Raw genomic sequence first — 15,886 nt, forward strand, 5'->3', positions numbered from 1 at the left:
GGCGAACCAGAGGAGCGCACGGAAACGCCGTTTACCTTCCCGCCGGAGCAGTACCTATTTATCTACTTGCACTTTGACATGCTTTCGAACTGCTAGGTTCTGCAGGAGCAGGGAACGAGAAACAGGAGCTCACCCCGTTGCGGGGATTCGAACCGCCGACCTTCTGATCAGCAAGTCCTAGGCTCTGTGGTTTAACCCACAGCGCCACCCGCGTCCCTTTCACAGTTTAGAAGCTCCCAAATATTCTGCAAATATTTGCAGGTCGCAGCTATCCGTCTCCTTACATTACTTGCTTTTTCATAACGAAGGCAATCCATAAAAACGCTTTTATGTTCTCAATAAACCTGTTTGCTATGCTGTGGATAACAAGCTACAATAGCTCTCTAGAGGTCTATTTATCCCCCAGCTTCTTCCTCACATATACTTTATACTGCTCCATTAAAAAAAAAGGCAATTTCAGGGCTATTAAAGTTCTGTTTTGAGAAACGGGCACACGTTCAGCACTGCCTATCGTTTGACGGTCTGAGCAATTACTGTTTACACAATTAATTAGACTGCTGTTGTTTGGAGCCTACCAGCAGATATATAATAAGCCATTTAAACTGCGTTTTAATGGGTCTTTGAGCTGCCGTTCTGACAACAGTCCCTAAACCAGGAGCAGGGAAACTGTGGCCTTCCCGATATTGCTGAACTGCAACTCCCAAAAATCTCTGACTGTTTGTCATTCTGGCGGGGGCAGGGAGGAGCTGAATTCCAACAACATCTGCATAGCGACAGATCCCCATCCTTGCCGTAAGCCTTCTTACCTTAAAACTGAAATCTCCTTCATTGTGTTTCTCTCTCCTCGTGCCCCCAAGACTATTCCATATGCAAAATGGTCTCTCTCTTTTTGGTGGGGGCAAAGCTAAGCATTGTTTGAACACCACTGATTTCAAGGGGAAAGACAAGGGTCCTGGGAATAAAATCCCATGAATTCAATTACGCTTATATTGGAGTAGATGCATAAAGACTGCATTGTAAGATGCCCAATTCCAACTGGAACACCTTTAATGTTATTTAACTGATGTTTTAATGTATTTTTAATCTTTTGTTGGAAGCCGCCCAGAGTGGCTGGGGAAACCCAGGGGGGTATAAATAATATAATTATTATTATTATTATTATTATTATTATTATTATTAATTCCAGACGTGGTTTTATTTAGGATTCCAAGGCCATCCACTGCCCTCTAGAAGCCTCTGAAATTCTTACCCATCATTCCAGAGGGCGAGAAGATGTTTCTTAATGAGTTCAAGGATGCCTTCAATCCACAACCAGAAGGGAACGTTTTTGTCATTTATGTTTTCCTGAAATTGAAGGAAACAAAAGAACAGCGCGTTAGAAGTTGCTACTTCAGCTAACCACAACTGAACTCGTCCGTTAAGAGTATCCGTTATATCAGTAGTGCTCTTCTCATTAATTTTTTTCCTCACAGCTGTCCTTGGGTCTTCCGATTTTGTGTTCCATACATTCATGTTCCCACATGCATTCCAACTGTCTTACAAGTCTCAAGGCCACCTCTATGCTATTGTGCGTAAGGGTGTTCACACATTGCATTCAATGAGTGTGAAACTTGTGTGCCCAATAGTTGAGCTACTGCTCCATAAAGAGTTTCTCCACCCGCATCATTCAGCCCAGACACTGAGGTCCAGCTCTGAGGGCCTTCTAGCAGTTCCCTCATTGCGAGATGTGAGGTTACAGGGAAGCAGGCAGAGGGCCTTCTCGGTAGTGGCACCCACCCTGTGGAATGCCCTCCCATCAAGGAAATAAACAACTATCTGACTTTTAGAAGACATCTGAAGGCAACCCTTGTATCGGGAAGTTTTTAACGCTTGACATTCAATTATGTTTCTATATTCTGCTGGAAGCCGCCCAGAGTGGCTGGGGCTAGCCAGATGGGTGGGATATAAATAATAAAAATAAAAATAATTACCATATATTTTTTAAAAAACCAGCCAACACAAACACTTGTACATGCACACAGTCTGCGACTTGTACTCAGTGTAACCTATGAACAAGCCTGGTGAAAGCTAGTAAAAGGTGTTTGGAGCAAGATGATTCATAGAAGGCAACTGGGCACCAAAAGAGATTGCACTTTGCACATGTGCCTTTCTCTTGAAAATGACCAAAACCACACAGTCCAAACATGCAGTGTACGCTGTGCACTTCCCTGTATCAGGAGGGTGTGTGTGTGTGTGTGTGTGTGTGAGAGAGAGAGAGAGAGAGAGAGAGAGAGAGAGACTCCTACTGCACACATTGCTGTTCAGCAATATAATGTTGCCTATGGTTGTGCACTGAAGACAGTCTGTTTTTCCGAAAATACAAGACTCCTCTCTTGGGTGCTCCCCCCTCGGCCCAATCTCCCCCCACCCTGGTGCTCACTGCATCAGTAAAACTACAACCACAACAAAATGATGCTCAGTACACTGACGTGTTTTCTGTTCTATTTAGTACCCTCTGCTGGCAACGGGAGAGAATGCAAGATTATAAGACCTGAGGTGAGTTGTTTTAGCAAACAACAGCTCCTCCCCGCCCCCCCCCCCAGTTTTTAAAAATGTCAGTTCAGGCTCTGTTTTCCACCATGGCCTCCACAAACAGTTTTTTCAGGTTTCTGCAGTGGCTCAAAAAAAATCACACACCCAAAAAACTTTATGGAGATGACGAACAAAGGCCTTTATCACGGCTGCGGCTCCAATCTGGTGGAACGCTCTGTCCCAAGAGACTAGGGCCCTGCGGGACTTGACATCTTTCCGCAGGGCCTGCAAGACAGAGCTGTTCCACCAGGCCTTTGGTCAGGGCACAGTCTGACTCCCTCGTTTGGCAATCTTCACAGAACTCTGGCCCAATGGTTGCCATCAATTTATTACACCACCTTAAACTCCCTTCTAATGCTATGGTTTGTCTCCGACTTAGGCAACCAACTGGTTATCAATGGATCCAGCAGTGGTTAGACTCTGGCCCCTTTAGAAAAAGAAAAAAAGGAAATATCCTACCTTACAGAACCTCACCCAAGTAATAGTGCCGTCTGCAGTGCATCCGTTCGCTAAAGGGAAACAAGTTATCGCCACGTTACTCTTCAGATAGTAATTATGTTAGGCTAATATATCTGTATCACATGTAACATTGGAGATAGACTCTTACCCTCCAAGAACACAAAGGACTGAAATTAAATCCCAAGGGCAAAGGGAGAGGAAGGACTCCCAGCAAAGAAAAGAAAAACCCTGTTGATTGGAAAATGCCATATTCTCATCTACACTGCCGTGCTAAGGCCTTAGGAATTTCCCAGTAACTGAGAAATCAGGATGCTACCATCCCCAATTATATTCTGATCAAGTCAGCCGATTTTGCTTCCTTCTCGCTTTTGACAAATGTGATGTTTGTGAAATAATGATAATAATAATAATAAACCCAGAAATACTTCCATTTTCAAACAGATTCTAAGAGTGAATAGCTCACAATTTCTTTAGGGCAGGAGCTACATAACTGGGCAAGCTTCAGCCAGGTGGTCCACAGTAGGGGCTGTGTGATAAATCGCCATATCGTTGAGTACCAGTATCGAAATAACATTGTGGTGAGTGTTTCAAAAAGACAATATACGGTGGTGCCCCGCAAGACGAACGCCTCGCGAGACGAAAAACTCGCAAGACGAAAGGTTTTTTCGTTTTCGAGTTGCTTCGCAAGACGAATTTCCCTATGGGCTTGCTTCGCAAAACGAAGCTTGCCCCCACACCCCGGACCTCTTTTGAAGCAAGGGGTGACGGGGAGAAGATCACTTCTCCCTGTTGCCAGCGCCGCAATCTCCGGGGACAGAGGGAAAGGCGCGCACGTGCCTTCCCCTCTGTCCCCGGACCCCTTTTGAACCAAGGGGCGGCAACAGGGAGAAGCGATTCTCTCCGCTGCCCCTTCCCTTGCTTTAAAACAGGTCCCCTCTGTCCCCGGACGGTCTCCATAGGAACGCATTGATTGATTTTCAATGCATTCCTATGGGAAACCGTGCTTCGCAAGACGAAAAACTCGCAAGAAGAAAAAACTTGCGAAACGAATTAATTTCGTCTTGCGAGGCACCACTGTATGGGTGAGTGAAAAGATGGGGACTTGACAGCTTCCCAGGGGGTAGCTGAACCGAACCAATACTTTACAGTTAATTTGCAGATAATTTGCAGTACGTTTCCAAGCACAATTCAATGTGTTGGTGCTGACCTTTAAAGCCCTAAACGGCCTCGGTCCAGTATATCTGAAGGAGCATCTCCACCCCCATCATTTAGCCCGGACACTGAGGTCCAGCGCCGAGGGCCTTCTGGCGGTTCCCTCACTGCGAGAAGCCAAGTTACAGGGAACCAGGCAGAGGGCCTTCTCGGTAGTGGCACCCACCCTGCGGAACACCCTCCCACCAGATGTCAAAGAGAAAAACAACTACCAAACAACTACAGTGGTACCTCGGGTTACATACGCTTCGGGTTACATACTCCGCTAATCCAGAAATAGTGCTTCAGGTTAAGAACTTTGCTTCAGGATGAGAACAGAAATTGTGCTCGAGCGGCGCAGCGGCAGGGGGAGGCCCCATTAGCTAAAGTGGTGCTTCACGTTAAGAACAGTTTATGGTTAAGTACGGACCTCCAGAACAAATTAAGTACCTAACCTGAGGTACCACTGTAACAGACTTTTAGAACACATCTAAAGGCAGCCCACTTTAGGGAAGCTTTTCATGTTTAACAGACCACTGTATTTTAATACTCTGTTGGAAGCCGCCCAGAGTGGCTGGGGAAACCCATTCAGATGGGCGGGGTATAAATAATAAATTCTATTCTATTCTATTCTATTCTATTCTATTCTATTCTATTCTATTCTATTCTATTCTATTCTACCTTGTCTCCTGCTTTGTTTTCTCTCTCCCTCCTCCCTCCTAACTGATAAGAAATAAAACTGTTATGCCTTGTGCGCCAGAAAAGATGGATATAAAATATCCAGCGAAAGAAATGGCATAACCTCTAATTAAACCTGGTGGGAAGGTGCATGCATATATTTTTTAAAAGGAGGTTGACAGTGCAAGCAACATTTTCGAACGTCACTTACGAAGTAACTTTTCTCCTATCATGCTCAGTTGCTCTGCATTGAGTCCCCTCTTTGTGACAGAAGAAAACTGCCAACTCAGCACTTCGGAAAGCTGTGACCATCTTGCACACGGCGCATTCAGAAAGAAGGACAAATTCTAGAGAGGAAAAGAATAGCATTTAGAATCTGAGCCACTGCTTACTGACTTTCGTTTAATTTACAGGAATATCATCCCACCTTTCTTCCAAAGGAGCCCAAGTGTCATAGAAATTTCTGCCATTTTATTCTCATAACCTTGCTTGGTAGGAGAAACTTGAGACATGATGACTGGTCAGCCATTGGTAGAGTGGAGATTCGAACCAGTCTCCTTGGTCCTAGGACTCAGCTACATTTCGTCACATTACAGTGGTACCTCAGGTTACATACGCTTCAGGTTACAGACTCTGCTAACCCAGAAATAGTGCTTCAGGTTAAGAACTTTGCTTCAGGTTGAGAACAGAAATTGTGCTCCGGCGGTGCAGCGGCAGCGGGAGGCCCCATTAGATAAAGTGGTGCTTCAGGTTAAGAACAGTTTCAGGTTAAGTACAGACCTCCGGAACGAATTAAGTACTTAACCCGAGGTACCACTGTAATACGTTTTGATTGTGTTATAAATATCCAACACCAGATGGTGCCAGAGAGCAAAATAGTTTATATGGATTTTTACATAGGCATTTTTTTCCCTTTCATTGCAATGATTTAATTTCTCACTTATTTAGAGCGTTTTTAACCTGTGTCTAGTTCCACCCCTTATTTTGAAATACTAAGTACAGTGGAACCTCGGGTTGCGAACATGATCCGTGTGGGAGGCACGTTCACAACCCGCAACACCGCGTCTGCGCACGCGTGATGTGATTCTGCGCATGCGCCGAAACCCGGAAGTAACCTGTTCCGGTACTTTCGGGTTTCGGCGCATCCGTAACCTGAAAACACGTAACCCAAAGAGTCTGTAACCCGAGGTACCACTGTACTGCACCATATTGGCTCTCACAAGGCTAGGCCTAAACACCCATGTGGGGAGTTTTTACATCCCTATCAGGGAGCTTCAACCTCCTCATAAAAAAAACTTTTTTTATCTTCCCACTCATCAAGACATATACTCCTGAAATGTGGAATCATTTTGAGGAGGAGGGTGGCTTTCGATGCAACACAAAGAATTACTATTTCAAAAGGAAACAGGAGGCAGACCAGGGCGCATCCTTTAAAACAGTGTTCCCCAACCTTGGGCCTCCAGCTGTTTTTGGACTACAACTCCCATCATCCCTCGCTAGCAAGACCAGTGGTCAAGGATGATGGGAATTGTAGTCCAAAAACAGCTGGAGGCCCAAGGTTGGGGAACACTGCTTTAAAATGGTCTTTGGATTTCCAGACAACCTACATGGAAACTCTAACAATAATTGTTTATTTTAGCTGGAGTGAGGGGGAGGGCCAATAAAATTTCCTGCAATTTTGTAGTTACGACTTGTTGCTTGTTTTCAAAAATGTTATTTTTTTAAAATGGTTATGGATTTAACTATAATCCTTAAGCTTTCTCTGTGACTGTTGTGTGCAGTTTCTCCTGTCTACATTTTGTCCACATTCTTCCATTTCCTTTTGTTGACAACTCTACAATCCATTTGCATGTTCTCATGCCCATTTTTAATTTTACACGGAAGCAGCTGGTGTGTGTTTTTTAAAGTGAAATATGATCAACATCAGCAAAGCAAGTGATTTCTTCTTACACAGAGAATAGCACTGCCCTTGTACAATTTGAATCAAGAGGAAAAATGCTGCTTTTTCTCCCCAAAATGCCATGTATAAAAGAGTTCGAACAATGCTAACGTTTACGCAACGGTCATAAAAGCAATTCCAAAAAAATCAAGTGTCCAATCAGGTCTTCAGCAGACGTAACTGAAGAAAACATCACTGAATGGAGCTTTCCAATTACGTTTTTTAAAGGTAACATTTTACATGAGCTATTTAATATTGCAAAACTACAAGCTGAAAACCCAGCCGCTTTTAGCTCCTTTCTCCTTAAACAGTTTTCATTCCAAATGGTTGTTCCAAGAAATGATCTCCAACATGGGCCATACTCAGGGTAAACTTACTGAAATAACTTATGTCCACGTTCAATGGGTCTGTGCACAGATATGACCAATGCTGGATTATCAGCCTTCATAAACAGAGCCTTCAAAACCAGAGCTTGCTTCCTCCTCTGTCACAATCGTTTTCCTTTTGTGCCATGTACTATTATTGACTTTGGTAAGTTACAATGCTCTTTAGCTGTGATAGCGTGATTGCTTTCTTTCAGAAGTTTTTAATTTTTTTTTTTAAAAAAAACGGAGACTCTCTTTACTTGATGTAATTGCTACTCTAGGTTCTTCGAGGAGCAGGATATAAATTTAATAAATACAGTCGTACCTTCCAAAACGGATTCTGTTCGACTTCCAAAGCGTTCGAAAACCAAAGCGCGGATTCTGATTGGCTGCAGGAGCTTCTTGCAGCCAATCGGAAGCCACGTCGGATGTTCGGCTTCGAAAAACAGTTAGCAAACCGGAACACTCATTTCCGGGTTTGCGGGGTTTGGGAGCCAAAACGTTCGAGAACTAAGCTGTTTGAAAACAAAGGTACGACTATAAATCGATGAACAAAATAATGGGGCTTGCTTTAATAAAGAGTATTCTTTCAACTGTTTCAATATCCACTCACCCACCCAAATCCTGCACTTAAAAAAGGATGCCAGGATACTCACCCTGGGCTCATTTGTCAGCATGTTGTACCACAAGATGGAAGCCCACCCGCTCGGCAGCTGGCTGACATTGGAGATCACAACAATGGGAAGGGAGGTGGTCTGGGAAGCGAAGGTGACAGGGAAAAATTGAGCAAACGCTTCCAAGATGGTCAAAGGCACAGAAATTAAGAGACAAAGTACCAAATTCTTTTAGGCAGCAGCATCACATCATTACAATCAGCAAAACATGGCTGGATATTTTGACACAAAAAGATATGACAGGCAATCCTCGTTTTGCGCGGGGGGTTGCATTCTAGATCTCCAAGCGCATCGGTGGACCATGCGCATGTCGCCTTTCATGACATCTGTGACATTTTGGGGCTGCTTCCTGGTTTGGCGCCATGCGCACCTGCTCAGACGCAACTAAATCGGTCGTTGCCTGTATAGCCAAGGTTGGAAGATTCACTTTTCTACGCTCAAAGCTCTTTTGGTGAATTTAAAAACAAACCAAACTGCAGAGCGAGCCAAACTTCATATAATTGCTTTTAGCACAAAAGCAAACTGCTCCCAGTTTGGCAAACGAGACATGGCTGGGCCAATCTAACAAACGAAGGAAGTGCAAGGCTGTGTTCACAGTTTGGCTCGTGGGTAGATTGGGACAAGACTTTCCCCAAAATTCACTCCACTCTTGCTACATACGTAGCCTTATGTCCTGAGTAGTTAACACACTTACCTCTAGATCAATTATGAGGCCCCACTGTTCCAGCGTTGTCTCAAAAGAGAGAGAATGGAGTTCTTCTGTTACAATGAGAGGCCCCTTTATATAGGAAAAAAGGCAGATTTCAAAAATAACAATTACAGGAATCTGTCGCACTACACAACTCCCCTGATCCCATTCGCTGGGGAAGAAGGGAACTGGTTAGATTCTCCAAACCCTTCAGAACATAGGACTGAAAATGAACTGGACTCTTTGGCAGGTCTTGAATAAACATTCACAAACTGTTTATTGTAATATATAGAAAGACAACTTGAGGATTTTTACAATTTTATAACATGCAGATAGAAATATGTGTTGAGAAATCAGAGAAAGGAGCTGAGGGAAGTCCAGGGGTGGGGTGGGAGGTTGGTTTTGTTTGTTTGTTTGTTTAGGAGGAGGGGAGGGCAAAAAAAATGGAGGGAAAAATAATATACTTTTGATAAAAACTATTGTGTTGAAATTTTCAATTTTATTTTTTTAAAAAAGGGCTGAACTTCCTGTGCAATCCTCATTGGACAGTATCTCCGCCCCCCAATATAGGTGGGACAACCACGTGTCAATCACCCAACATCATTATTGCATCAGGTGCCTAACAGGAAAGTGGCCCCACCCACCTGTCAAAAGCTGGCCCAGTGGGATGGGGAAAATAAAATATCTGATTTGCTGGGCTAAAAATTCAGCTCTTCTATATGGAAGGTTAACAAGGGAGGCCTTGGTACTTTTTTCAGTTATATAATTATATTATCACTCTAACCAATATCAGGTTTAACATTTACAGGCTAAGGTTAAAGCAAGAGTAACCTCAAATCTATGGGGGATCATGGTGTGCAGTAAAATAGGTAAGGGACGCCAGGACAGTTAAGTCTAGTCCAAGGCGACTATGGGGTGTGGCGCTCATCTCACTTTTCAGGCTGAGGGAGCCGGTGTTTGTCCGCAGGCAGCTTTCCTGGTCATGTGGCCAGTATGACTAAACAGCTTCAGGAGCAACGGGACACTGACGGACACCAGAGCGCACGGAAATGCCATTTACCTTCCCGCCGGAGCAGTACCTATTTATCTACTTGCACTGGTGTGCTTTTGAACTGCTAGGTTGGCAGAAGCTGGGACAGAGCAATGGGAGCTCACCCCATCGCGGGGATTCAAACCGCTGACCTTCCAATCGGCAAGCCCAAGAGGCTCAGTGGTTTAGACCACAGCGCCACCCGCATCCCTTTGTGTAGTCTACTACCACTGCTTATTAAAAACCCGCTGTTAAATTAAAAGAAAACCGAGTAAGCAAAATGAACGGCATAGGTGTTGATTCCTCTTACCTCATTGGTTCTTCCCGGATTCTTTTGCTCCTTTAATTGCTGTAAGAATGAAGGAATGTCTCAAAGTGAGTGACATTTATGTTCGTTTTTCAGTATATTAACCAATCAAAGACACAGTTCAAAGACCAACGTGTCAGGTGCCAAACCATGGTGCACATTTTGACTAGCCAGGGGTGAGCAACACCCTAACACAAACTTCACCAACCTAGTGCCCTCTAGTTGTTTTGTATTCCAACTCCCGCCAGTGCGGCCAATGGTCAGGGATGATGGGACTTGTCGTTCAATAAACATCTAGAAGGGCACCAGTTTGACTACCCCTTTACTAGATTCTCCCAAAGGAAGCTCAGGATGAAACTAGTCAACATTAGACTCACAGGTGGCAATATTGTGCAATTATATTTCACGTGAATCATGAAGGATTTTGTTTTAAATCTTTTTTTAAATAATATTTTATTAGGTTTTATCAATAAGGAGATTCAAAAGAATACAAAAACAGAAAAATACAAAGTTACAAAATACAAAAATACAAACATTAAACACAAAAAAGACAGGAAAAAGGGGGGAAAAACACATAAAAAAGAAAACAAAACTCCCTCTTTTTAAATTTCTCTTTAACTTATTTTCCTGACTTCCTCACGCCTCCCTTTTTTGTATCCCTTTTCTTAAAATTTAGTTCAGCAAATTCATATCCAGTTTAACTTGTCTATTATCAATCCCATCTTACATTTTACCTTGGTGCTAGAACCCCATCAGTTCATTTCAACGTCATCAGCATTCAAAAATTTTACAATTTTGCAATTATATTTCACGTGAATCATGAAGGATTTTGTTTTAAATCTTTCCCCCTCTCATTGAAAGAGAAATTTGTGATATTGTGTCCCCCCCCCCAATATTTTCATTTCACTTTTAATTTGTATACCTCGGGTTAAGTACTTAATTCGTTCCGGAGGTCCGTTCTTAACCTGAAACTGTTCTTAACCTGAAGCACCACTTTAGCTAATGGGGCCTCCTGCTACCGCCGGAGCACGATTTCTGTTCTCATCCTGAAGCAAAGTTCTTAACCCAAGGTACTATTTCTGGGTTAGCGGAGTCTGTAACCTGAAGCGTATGTAACCTGAGGTACCACTGTATTGCCTTTCTATATTACTACACACAAGGCCATTTACAAGCTGAAAAACAAAATAGATGCCTAATAACAATCTGATCCTATAAAAAAAAAGCCGTAATAAAAACATAACTTTAACAACTTATATCAACTAAAGCAATATTCAACAATCCGGTAAAATTCACGATCCGGGAAAACCATGAAGCCAGCCAATGCCTCCGCATAGCTCTGTCCTTACTTCAGACATTGTGATATATCGATATAACGCGATGTTTAGCTGGTGATATAGCAAGACTTTGAAAAACAGATATTGCCCAGCCCTAGTTATGGGTCTGTAAAGAAACATTAGTTTGTGCTATACAGTGGAACCTTGGGTAACATAAACTTCTGGTTACGTTACTGGCAAACCCGGAAGTGTTTCGCCACGCACGCATGCGCAGAAGCGAGAAAAAAACCCACCTCTGCACATGCGCAGAAGCGGCACCTCCAGTAGCAAAAACTTCATGATACAGCTGGACCTCTGGAGCTGATCCTGTTTGCAACCGGAGGTACCACTGTGTAAGGTATGTACTAACATTAATATGGAGTATAACTGAATTAATGCACATGTAAAACCCACATTTTTTAAAAAAACCAAAGCAGGTAAGTATTTCAAAATTACCATATTTTTCCATGTATAAGATGCCCCCATGTATAAGACGCCCCCTATTTTGGGGGACTCCAATTTAAGAAAACACCCCTCAGCACTACCTGTGTAGAAGACAAGTCCCAATTTTAAACTTACTTTTTTTGTAAAATATAAACAAACAGCTAGTCTTATAAACGGAAAAGCTCTGGCACAGAAGGAAAGAACAAGAAGATTTCTTACGAAAGCAATCCTGACAAAAAGGAATAGGGGTGTTTGTGTGTTGTATGTCATTGTACATGCATACACACAAATAAGTGTGTGTGTTAAATAAAAGCAGAAGTGAATACAAAACAGTGACAGACTTGCTAGTTGTGGCCTGTATGGAATATAAAGGGTAAAGGGACCCCTGACCATTAGGTCCAGTCGTGGCCGACTCTGGGGTTGCGGCGCTCATCTCGCTTTATTGGCCAAGGGAGCCGGCGTACATGTGGCCAGCATGACTAAGCCCCTTCTGGCGAACCAGAGAAGCACACAGAAACGCCGTTTACCTTCCCGCCGGAGCGGTACCTATTTATCTACTTGCACTTTGACGTGCTTTCAAACTGCTAGGTTGGCAGGAGCAGGGACCGAGCAACGGGAGCTCACCCCATCACGGGGATTCGAACTGCTGACCTTCTGATCGGCAAGTCCTAGGCTCTGTGGTTTAACCCACAGTGCCACTTGCGTCCCTGTATGGAATATATATCCCTTCAATACACAAACATCAGTAGCACAGAACGTTTTGGGGGACGACGAAGACAGAACATTATGAAGATATTTTGAGAATCTGAATGCCAAAAAGATATGCCTCACCAGATGTCTAAATTCTGCTGACAGGCTTCCATTCGACTCTTCCATGTTCATCACTTTGGAATTCGTCCCCAAGATGTTAAATTTTCTAAATCTTCAGTGAAAACAGATTTAAAAAGTTTTTTGAGACTAATCAATTCACTGTGTGACAAGAGCAACAAGCAGTAGCGTACACAAGAAGTCAACGTACCCTTTAACAGCAACCTTCTCGTTGACGTCTCTGCAAAGGAATAAAAATAGTGAGGGGAGATCCATTATATAGAGCTCACAATGTATGTGGCAAATTTATCCATTTTACTGTAGTTTTTTTAGTGAGTGTTTTAAGCAGTGGTAAACTTCTCCAGCGTGCAAATGTTATATACTGCAGGACATGCTATTTCAAAGATGAGCAAGACCTGTCAGCAGAAAACCATACAAGAATTTTTACTTTAGAGTCCTAAACAGAAATCAGGAAAGTGTGAAAGCTGGGGAAGGACAACAGGGATCTATTGTCACAGGTGGAATCAGGTTATGCTTTAAATGGGTTGTGTGGATGCAAACTCAACCCTACAACCACTAGTAGATTGTCTATTTTCAATCTTGAAAGACCTACATTGGCTCCCAGTACGTTTCTGAGCGCAATTCAAAGTGTTGGTGCTGACCTTGAAAGCCCTATATGGCCTCAGCCCAGTATACCTGAAGGAGCGTCTCCACCCCCAATGTTCAGCATGGACACTGAGGTCCAGCGCCGAGGGCCTTCTGGCGGTTCCCTCACTGCGAGAAGCTAAGTTACAGGGAACCAGGCAGAGGGCCTTCTCGGTAGTGGCGCCCTCCCTGTGGAACGCCCTCCCACCAGATGTCAAAGAGAACAACAACTACCAGACTTTTAGAAGACATCTGAAGGCAGCCCTGTTTAGAGAAGCCTTTAATGTTTGATGTATTACAGTATTTTAATATTTTTTGGGAAGCCGTCCAGAGTGGCTGGGGAAGCCCAGCCAGATGGGCGGGGTATAAATAAATAAATTATTATTATTATTATCACCCTTCATGATGTTTCTTAGAAAGTGGAAAGCTTTCAGAGAAGCTTCCTTCTGGTTGGAATAAAGGTGGCTACGGTTAAATGGGTAGAGAAAGAGGGCAAAGGTAAATAACAACTAATGCTTCAGTTTTGAGTGAAATTTTGATGTGAATGTCAATAACATATGCAAGGCGTCACTTACTTATCAAATACAACTTGCACCTTCAATTTGTAATTCAGTTCCTGCAGTTTCACCAGTAATCTGGAAGCACAAGACATATATCACTAGCGTGTTCATGAAGAAATTACTCCCATCTTTAACTTCATGACGAGCCTTGCATTTCCTTCAAGTTCTCAAGACAACAAAGAAAGCTTCCTTTCCAAACACAGCAACAGGGGAGCTGATTCATATGCTGAAAATCAACATGTGCCCACAACATTTTAGAGAAGCAGCCCCCATCTGGTTTTGTCATGAACACACTTGCCAGAAGCCAGTTAATAGCTGGAATAGCCACACGTCGTTCAGCTCAATCAACCACTACTTGACAAGTGCTCTGTAGAATTGGCTTTTCATCAGATAGAGAAACTACTAGAGCATGGGTAGGCAAACTAAGGCCTGGGGGCCGGATCCGGCCCAATCACCTTCTCAATCCGGCCCACGGAAGGTCCGGGAATCAGCGTGTTTTTACATGAGTAGAATGTGTCCTTTGATTTAAAATGCATCTCTGGGTTATTTGTGGGGCATAGAAATTCGTTCATTCCCCCCCCCCCAATATAGTCTGGCCCCCCACAAGTTCTGAGGGGCAGTGGACCGGCCCCCTGCTGAAAAAGGTTGCTGACCCCTGTACTAGAGGTAGTGAGAAATTAGTAGAGTCAGATATGTTGCCTTAGCTGTAAGTTTGCAACTGGTCCACAAACAGAAACGTGACACTTTTTCCAATTACCGCCCTTTTGTTTGGGCACAATTTTCCTCCGTGGTTTGGACAAGACATGGCACCATTTTCTCCCTGGTTTTGGAGTTGTAACATTACAACTGGTGTGGAATGGCCGCCTTGAAACGTGTTGCTGGTTGGTTGTTTTTAACCTAAAAGAGCAATAATCTGGATCATTTGGGGGGGGGGATTACCTGAGTTTTACTGTAAATTGCACTCCAGTCTTCACGACCAACGGTCTCTGAGAGTGGGTCGGCATGCAAGGCTGTCTTTCCACCACGAAGGAACTGGACAAGGAATAAAGAAATGGCATTCTAATTTGTCTCGAAAAGAGAATGAATTATGGCAAAGGGCACAAAAGAGCAACATTAAAAATATAATCTATTTTAATATTTTGGTTCATTTTTAACGGACCCAAAAACCCCAAAACAAAACCCCCAAGCCTACCTCTGAATCAGTTGCTTGAAGAGGCTTAATGTCCGTTCATACAGCCCATTTTTCTGCTGAGGGATGGGGTCTGTGTCGTAGGTGAACTTCTGTTCCAACTCCTCCAGCTTTTTAAGCTGCTGGCGAATTTGCTGAAGACTCTCTGCTACTGTAGTAAACCTACCATTTACAAGGGTTATATATTTTAACAGGGCTAAGCAATGCAGCTGGAACGCAGCAGAGTTAAGGTTTGAACACACTCTACTTGACCGGGGGGGGCGGGGCGGCGGACAAATTTCTTTTGTCTAGGAAAGAAAAGGAAAAGCAGTGCTTGCATATCCCAACCTTAACAGCTTTTCATTCTGTAAAGCTTAGGAGCACAGCATGTCCCAGCACCTGAGATGAAAACACTCCTGTGTCAACTTGCAGCTTCAGAGACTTGGGATGTGGGTGCAGGGAGAGAAAAACTTATTCCTCCAAGGCCTGCAAAGCCAATATAAAGGTAAAGGGACCCCTGACCATTAGATCCAGTCGTGGATGACTCTGGGGTTGCGGCGCTCATCTCGCTTTATTGGCCGAGGGAGCCGGCGTACAGCTTCCGGGTCATGTGGCCAGCATGACTAAGCCGCTTCTGGCGAACCAGAGCAGCGCACCGAAACGCCATTTACATTCCCACTGGATCTACTTGCACTTTGACGTGCTTTCAGACTACTAGGCTGGCAGGAGCAGGGACCGAGCAACGGGAGCTCACCCCGTCACAGGGATTCGAACCGCCGACCTTCTGATCGGCAAATCCTAGGCTCTGTGGTTTAACCCACAGCGCCACCCGCATCCCTCAGCAAAGCCAATGGACAGAGGGGGGGAAAGCCAATCTCTGAGGCAGCTCAGGAACCTGTTTTGCCTTCCTGTCAGGGCAGACCAGCAAACATGCTGCTTCTGAACACTGAGAAGGCAGGAGGGGGGAAACTGGCCTTGAGAGAAAAGGGAAGACATTGCCCTTGTCTTCCTTACTTAATGCCTCCCATGGTGTGGAGCAGAGAGAAT

The 15,886-nt window shown here is 43.9% G+C and overlaps 1 protein-coding gene across 1 annotated transcript in view; it reads right to left on the bottom strand.

The window, feature by feature from the left end:
• Positions 1 to 15,886, bottom strand: part of STAT1 (signal transducer and activator of transcription 1) — a 45,715-nt gene that overhangs the window by 12,442 nt on the left and 17,387 nt on the right. The window contains exons 9-19 of the mRNA XM_082238611.1: positions 14,864 to 15,022; positions 14,611 to 14,703; positions 13,687 to 13,746; positions 12,678 to 12,707; positions 12,491 to 12,581; positions 9,906 to 9,944; positions 8,572 to 8,655; positions 7,860 to 7,958; positions 5,111 to 5,246; positions 3,031 to 3,080; positions 1,250 to 1,344 (exon numbers count right to left, since the gene is read on the bottom strand). Of these exons, the coding sequence (XP_082094737.1) occupies positions 1,250 to 1,344; positions 3,031 to 3,080; positions 5,111 to 5,246; positions 7,860 to 7,958; positions 8,572 to 8,655; positions 9,906 to 9,944; positions 12,491 to 12,581; positions 12,678 to 12,707; positions 13,687 to 13,746; positions 14,611 to 14,703; positions 14,864 to 15,022 (936 nt within the window). The remainder of the gene's footprint in view (positions 1 to 1,249; positions 1,345 to 3,030; positions 3,081 to 5,110; positions 5,247 to 7,859; positions 7,959 to 8,571; positions 8,656 to 9,905; positions 9,945 to 12,490; positions 12,582 to 12,677; positions 12,708 to 13,686; positions 13,747 to 14,610; positions 14,704 to 14,863; positions 15,023 to 15,886) is intronic.

Source organism: Podarcis vaucheri (assembly GCF_965113315.1).
Source record: "Podarcis vaucheri genome assembly, chromosome: 1".
In the NCBI taxonomy this organism is placed as follows: domain Eukaryota; kingdom Metazoa; phylum Chordata; class Lepidosauria; order Squamata; family Lacertidae; genus Podarcis; species Podarcis vaucheri.